Source organism: Brassica oleracea, chromosome C3 (assembly GCF_000695525.1).
Source record: "Brassica oleracea var. oleracea cultivar TO1000 chromosome C3, BOL, whole genome shotgun sequence".
NCBI classification, from domain to species: Eukaryota; Viridiplantae; Streptophyta; class Magnoliopsida; order Brassicales; family Brassicaceae; genus Brassica; species Brassica oleracea.
In genome coordinates, this window is record NC_027750.1 from 13619292 (window position 1) to 13626684 (window position 7393).

General features: G+C 36.3%; 1 protein-coding gene and 1 long non-coding RNA gene across 2 annotated transcripts; one reads left to right on the forward strand and one right to left on the reverse strand.

Moving 5' to 3' along the window:
- The first annotated feature begins 1831 nt into the window (after positions 1-1831).
- LOC106334195 lies at positions 1832-3112 on the forward strand. The gene is made up of 5 exons (XR_001268549.1): positions 1832-1917; positions 1994-2063; positions 2144-2261; positions 2327-2486; positions 2561-3112. It is a non-coding gene; the product is annotated as an uncharacterized LOC106334195 (long non-coding RNA).
- A 2078-nt stretch (positions 3113-5190) lies between these two features.
- On the reverse strand, positions 5191-6527 carry LOC106329927 (probable inactive serine/threonine-protein kinase slob2). The gene is made up of 2 exons (XM_013768524.1): positions 5998-6527; positions 5191-5744 (listed from the first exon to the last, which is right to left on the reverse strand). Exons 1-2 carry the CDS (start codon positions 6458-6460, stop codon positions 5191-5193), a joined length of 1017 nt encoding a protein of 338 aa, XP_013623978.1. The 5' UTR covers positions 6461-6527.
- Between the last annotated feature and the right edge of the window lie 866 nt (positions 6528-7393).

Here is a 7393-nt window from a genome sequence, read left to right on the forward strand (position 1 = left end):
TAGTCTTCATCTTGGAAAGATTCGAGTTAGACATTTTGACCTTAATATGGTGCTAACCATAAAAGCCCATGACACTACTATTGCAAGCATGACCTTGACACTGGATGGTTTATTGCTCGCAACTTCCGGTACAAAAGGCACTATATCATTTCTTTTGTGATCAAAAGTACTGTAACATCCCCATTTCTTGTATATGTGAAAAGAGTTAAGAGAATTGATTTGGTACTATGTTACTACAAAGTGCGTTTACCTTTTCGGAAGCACATCCATTTATAACTCCAGAGTTAAGCGTGCTTAAGCTGAAGTAGTAGAAGGATGGGTGACCTTCGAGAAGTGATTCGCGATACCATGCGAGTAAGGCCAAAGCACGAAAAAATGTCATGTGGTGATTGCAGAGTCAATAAACATGACTTTCGAGCCTCCGAAAAATTAAAGCACAGCCCGTCAGACGGGATAGAGCCACAGACCGAGTGAGCAGGCGTTGGTGGCCCATTAACCGTGGGCGGTCGAGCGTTACAAGTACTTTGTCATATCACGTTGAACAACTGTATACTGTTCAGACGTATGAGTTGTAACTGGTAAACCTGCTTTCTGAAAAGCCTTATGAAATTTATTGATAGAAACTTGCTACTAAGCAGATTCCACTTTGATGTTCATTACCAATACGTACTAGATGCGATTTAATGCTGTTTCTTTACGGGTAAGAAGAGGAGTGGACAGAGTAGATATTTATAGCACTGCACTTTCACAAAACCTGCAGTGGCTGGCAGTATCCACTACTATCCGGCGACAAGAGGATGTTTGCCTTTTCTCTCTCTTAGAGTTAGAGTGGTTGGGGAGGATTCTTATTCCACTGAAAACGAAGCTCTTCTGACACAACAAATTTACTCTAATTTTCTGGCATCTCTGCAAAGCCTTGTTTCCCCGGTTGCTACAGTGCTTGCTTGTGTTTTCTTGGGCTAATGGTTTTTACAGATGCAGCTTTGATTCTGTGAAGGGGGGGGGGGGGAGATAAGGGCAGCTAGAACATATAACCAGCCGAGATAAGTAGGATTCATGCTCCTACCTCTCTACAGAAACTCTGTACATAACAATGTCTATGTAAATAGATTTGTTGAGACTTGCATACGACTTAATGCATTGCACATTTGCTACTTCCAGTGAAAAACCTGCGTTATTATTGCTTGGGACTATAAACGTAGAGCTATATGTCAAGATTCATCCCCATCAGCTTGCTTATAAACATCATGTTATGAAAATTTTCTAGCAACACCATATAGAAAGTAATTAACAGTTTGATCAAATTACCTAAGAAACCAAATGGGACCTCTTATCATATCAAATACATATATATCTATAATAATAAAGGAGACTTTTCTCTCTCAGATGCCACATCAGATTTAGAGAAGGGGCAAATCATTCCACGTGTCAACTCTATCGATCGAAAATATTTAAATGTACGGGTTATCTTGCATTTGGGCTTTTATAATAGAATGTTAGTTGACGGGCCCAATTAGAAATTTGAAAGCTCGGGACCAATTAGGTCAGCAAATCCAATGTCTCCGTCGTCTCCAATTCCCATCCACCATCGCGTCCGAGTAACCGAAGTTATATGCTGAACCTCCACTATCTTCTGATTAATTGTTAGCTGTTAATATTTGCATTCAAGCAAAGCAATTCACTGCTTTCTCATCCTTCCAACTTCCCACCTTTCGTCGTGCTTTCATACACTATATATATGAAGCAGAGGAAGAGGTCTCTGCACATCTTTCCGCTTAATTTTTCAACTATATAGTATATGAAAGCATGATGAAACTCTCATTTGAGAAACTCCATATTACGAGCTAATAAAGGGCCGATGGAGCACTCGAGGATTCCACCACCGTTGGTTTCGCTAAGGCCAACAGTGAAATCAAGGTCTTATTCTCCTCATCTTGAGAAGTTGAATATTATGATCTATGCGTGTTATTGATTCATGATCTTTATACATTAGGATTTATATATTGCGATCGGCAAGGCAGCAAATTATATCGAATCTCCTCCCAAAGAACGTCATGTTCGCAGTAAGTATCCTCTGCAATTTTGAAACTAGGATATGATTCAAGAACTACTAATAATTTACGATGTGGTTGTGTTTCTACAGAGATATTCTCGGCGACATCTGTAATACAACCACAAGCAGATGGTGTTTACAACATCCCTGCATTGTCAAAGAGATTATCCAAAACTCGCACTTGGGTTATAAGTTTATTTCTTTCTTTGTAAGTTTCCTCTGAACAAGATCCTATAAATGTGTTTCCATTTTGACAAACACATGTACGTACAGGTAAGCAATGAAGGTGTTGATAATCATTCACAGAACGTTAAGAGAGAACTTTAAGAGATGGTGATCCTATATTCATAGAAGATCTTTTAAATTACACTCACGGAAGACACATTCTCAAGATTTCTAAACTCAAACTTCAAAGACGATACATGCCCTCTTGGTAAACTGAATCATCCCCTATAGATATGCATTTATCTCATCATCTCTTGATTTATCATATTTTCTCTTATGCAGCCTGGGATTGCTCTGCTTGGGATAGAACTTACACGCTCTTTCTCGAAGAGCGGCATGAATGTTATTATGTTTTAAAGTATGATATAGAGGCAGAGCCTTTGGCAGGAGCTTAAGGTGCAGCTTCCAAGGTGATAACAATCCCGGATATGATATACATGGAGCGTTTATGTTGATCACACTATTATATGGTTCATGCACAGGGGATGATAACAATCGTGAATATGATAGACCTGAAGCTAGGGCTGTTTCATCTAAACCTTTGAAAAGATTGTCCAAAATAGTCCCAGCTACCTGTGCTGGGATGGCTTCTTCTTGAGATGCAGAAATATCAACAGCCTCTAACAGTCTCATCCGTGTTGAACCTGTGCATGGTGCAGATGTTCAGGAGGAAGGGCGCAATGGCAAAAAGCCACGCAATGCTTAGCTTCCCAACTTAGGAATGGGCAAGACCAAAGCTGACAACTGCTCATCCATAGGTTTTTTTATCTACTCTTACGCTAAAAGAAAATTGACTAGGATTAAGTTTTGTTCTTGAATCATGTCATTGTTGGTTTTTTATCTTCACATTTTGATATCTTCATCACTACGTAACTTATTGGGTCCATTCTTTTTCTATAAAATTGTGATCCATCCAACTAGCCAATTTGTTTAGTAAATATCACCTCCTGACTTTTCTTACGTGGTTGACACCACAATCATATACAAAACCATTACCAGCCCAAAATTTTTAATTGTAAGATATTCTGCGTTATGGTATCCTCTTGATCAAACCGATAAAAACGAGGTTTCCAAGTTAATACGATCTTTTTAATAAAACACAAGGAGCTTAATATAACTCAGTATCTAAGGAAGTTTAGCTAATCTCAATATCTAAGGAAGTTTAGTACCTTCAGTGAAAAAAAAAGCCCTTCAATGATAATTAAATTTGTAAAGCCTTAACGGGCTCCACAAAAAATACGATGTCTGATCAACTCAACTGATTACCGGAATGTCAGGATCAGTTTTTTTTTGTTTGGTAAAAGATGTCAGGGTCAGTTGTTTACCATTTCTTCTCACCTCGATCGAACTGACGTGTTGTCTCTCCGGTTATGTTCTGTCAAAGGATTGACTAGCTTGAAAGTTTGAATTACTGTGGTATCTCCTTTAAAGTGTCTGTCCGGCTACGTACAGAGTTTTTTCGCTTAACAGAGTTTTCCTACATTAAGCTAACATTATCGGCTTAAAGTTTTGTTTAGGCTACGTGCAAGCAGTAATATTTAATTCTTGGGTTTATTATTCCCGAGCAGCAATTAAAAAAAAAATTCAGCCACAACTTAGCACCTTACATTACATTAGCTTTAACAAATTATTCCCAACAGTTTTTAAACGTCTGCACTACAACAAATAAAACAACCTGCCAGACTTCTTGATCTCAGCACAGATTCACTTGAATAATAATACGAATATGGTCATCGTTCAAAATTGATAATCTTGGTTATATATATGCACTTTTATATATAAAAGTTCCACTTGGTCCTACATCTATTTTTGATGTAATTGCACCATCTATCTTGGTTATTTATAAACGAAAAATTTTCAAACACCCGTGAAAGTTATGAATTCAATGGTTCTAAAACTAAAATAAAATTTTGATTGGTAATCCATTGAAGAATATTTAACCGAAACTTATATAAGTGAGATAAAAGTTTATTTAGATCACGGGTCCAATTAGTTGAGTTATAAATGCAAAACATTTGTTGTAAGAAGTTATTATGTAATTTTTAGTGATTTAGTTGTAAGTTTTTTTATGTAGAGAATATTATAACATTTAAACCGTTGCTTTTTGAAAAAAAAAACATTACGTAAGGCTGTAGATTTAGGAGGAGGGTCCATTATACTACTTAGAGACTAATTGGAAACAAAGCTATAAAAAGTAGTAAGCGAGATGAAGCTTTTCTATAGTCCAATCAATCAAACAGCATAATTAAAATGTAATTAACTTTTGTTCATTTTGTTCATCATCTTATATATTTTTTCCAATAAAAAAATATTAAAATTTGTATACTGAAATTCAAAATTCGTAAGACAAAAACATTGAATAATTAAAAAAATTTAAATTTTATAATTATATATCTACTTATATTTTATAATAAATTATACTATTTATGTATTAAAATAAACATACAAAATATATAATTACAATTAAAATTTAAACAAAAAATCCCGGGCGTAGCCCGGGCCAAACCCCCTAGTATTCTATAAAGTTTTAGATAATCCACAAGCCTTGTTGCCACATTTCATATTATTATTCAGGACTAAGAAGTGTGATCCAAATGGAGGATCAATGGAAATGGAGCCATTTGGGATGGAGATATTTGGGAGAGATATATCAGAGCCTGGCTTGGACATATTTATTTGAAACATTTGAATGACAACCCCATTTTTAAAAAATTATGTAAATGTATATATAAATTTTGATATAATAGTATAAAATATTAATCAGAAAAGTAGATAAAAATGTAATTTATAAAATTTTAGTTTTGGAAATGGTTATAAAATATTAGATAAATTTTATATTGATATTTGAATCATTTGTTTAGAGAAACTTGCAAAATTTATAAATTAATAATAAATAATTCATAAGTATTTTTTTATTTTGTGTAGGGCTCCGAAAACTTCTGGTCCGACTCTGCTCCTGACATATAGTCCCTACCGTAAGAAGCTGCACCAGCTCCTAGTCCTGGTCCAGTCCTTGCATCTCCTCTTCCTGCTCCTTCCGATGATGATGATGATGGAATGTTCACAGCGTTCTCTGACCTCGGCATGTAGCCTGCGTTCCAAGTTGCTTGTGGTGGTGATGGCTGCATTGGTGGAGGAGGATAGTAAGGTGGCTGCATTGGTGGAGGAGGATATGAAGGTGGCTGCATTGGTGCAGAAGGATAGTAAGGTTGCTGCATTGGTGGAGGTTGTTGCATTTGTGGAGGAGGATAGTAAGATTGTTGCATTGGTGGAGGAGGATAGTAAGGTTGCTGCATTTGTGAGGAAGCACTGTTCGTTAGAGGATTAGGCATTGGTGGGTTGTGGTTATCTGGCAGGACGGAGAATGAGTTTAAATTGTTTGGCTGGTTCAGTGAAGCAAATGAATGCTGTGATGAACCGACCATGTAACCAGAGTTGTTAGAGAGCATGACTCCTCTAAAATCTCCTGAGAAGAAGAAGAAGAACAACAAGAATGATGAGAATTCTCTTACAAACAAACCCAAGAAGCAGCATAGTTGGTGTCATTATGTAGATTGATCCCATTAGACACACACCCATCTACACTCAGTTCATTCTACAGATTCTAGCGAGATTCTAGGTAAAAAAGGTTTAAACTTTTAATCAGGGTTTACTGTCTCATGGTCCAGACAAATGCCTAAGAAACATAATGACAGTATCATAAACTCAAGAGACATTACCAGTAAAACCTCCAAAGTCTTGTCTTTCAGCAGATATACGGATCGAAACATCAACAAACCCTTGAGGCTTACTTGAGTTCGTCTTCCTAAGCTGATAGCTTCGAGTTTCTTCAACAACAGAACTCGAAGAACTCTGGTTCTTATACTTAGCTAGAAACTCCTTCAAGGGAACAGTAGCAGAGCCATGAAGCTTCTTCGTTAAGAAGATTGGCTCTCTGCTATAAACCTCAACGTTCAAGGCATGAATCTTGGAATCATCATCATCGTGGAGTGAAGTAATGAACTTTGTTCTCCAAAGAGGGTTCTCTGATCTTGAATCATCGATTGTGGTGCAGTATTTATCTTTTGGATCGATCCATCCAACAGCGAACCATTGGTGTTTTAGTAGTGAGGATCCAAATCCGGATCCAACAAGAAGTTGTCGTGCTGATATCAAACAGATTTCAATAAGTATTTTGCCCATTGGTTTGGATTTGGTGTGACGAGAAGGTATAAAGTTTGCAACGTTAGAGAATAACTCAAAACTAAGATTCTCTCTAAACAATCTCTAAAACTCATAAGTTTTATCACAATTTGACATTTTCTTATATACAAGTTAAGATAATTACTAATCTCATTAGGTAACATATATTTAGATGACTCATAAATATTCTATCTAATCCTAATTCATGACTCCTACATAGAAACCATGACTCGATAAGATTTGAAAAATTGTGATTCAAGCTTTCTTCAAACTAAGTCAACAGTTCGCAGAGACTCAAAATATACTAAACATATACTTGTGTATGCGAAAATTTAATTTTTGATAATCAATATTTTTAAATCTAATCAAATTCATTTGCATTAAAGTAAAGCAGGTGCAATTTTAAAACAATTTTTCTTAGTAATGCTATGATGAGATTAATCAAGAGCGTCCTTACTCAGTTTAGTCTTAGTCCAACGGTGATATCACGGGGAATCCTTCAACCAAATATAAACGACAAGCGGTGTTATCTCCAATTTAAGAAACGACACACATGTGAAATCTAGTTTTATGGTGGTTAAAGAGCCAATAGCCTGCGGCCCACTTAGGCTCAAAACAAACATTGTAAAACCTTTGCTGTAAAACATTGTATGGAGTACTGATCTCACTCAAAACTTCTTGTTTTACTTTGTGTCTAGGTGCTTGACTTATGAATTATGATAGTCCCAGAATATTTTGTTCTTTCATTGTCTTTGCCCTCATTTTGTTTTGGATATATTTTTTTGTTTTGGCATCCATCTATTTCAGGTCTAAGCTTTTCTGCTGGGTGTTTCTTGATATCACATGCTTCAGTTCTGTTTATTTCTATTAGTTGTATCGCTTTTTGGATATGAAAGTGGTATAGCATTCCAACTGAACCCCCCCTCCCCCCCC

Bases quoted from the DNA above. Each gene is read 5' to 3' on its own strand.
- LOC106329927 (XM_013768524.1), bottom strand. From the start codon at position 6,460: ATGGGCAAAATACTTATTGAAATCTGTTTGATATCAGCACGACAACTT. The intron at 5,745-5,997 runs GTAATGTCTCTT...TCTTCTTCTCAG, and splicing joins AGACTTTGGAGGTTTTACTG to GAGATTTTAGAGGAGTCATG.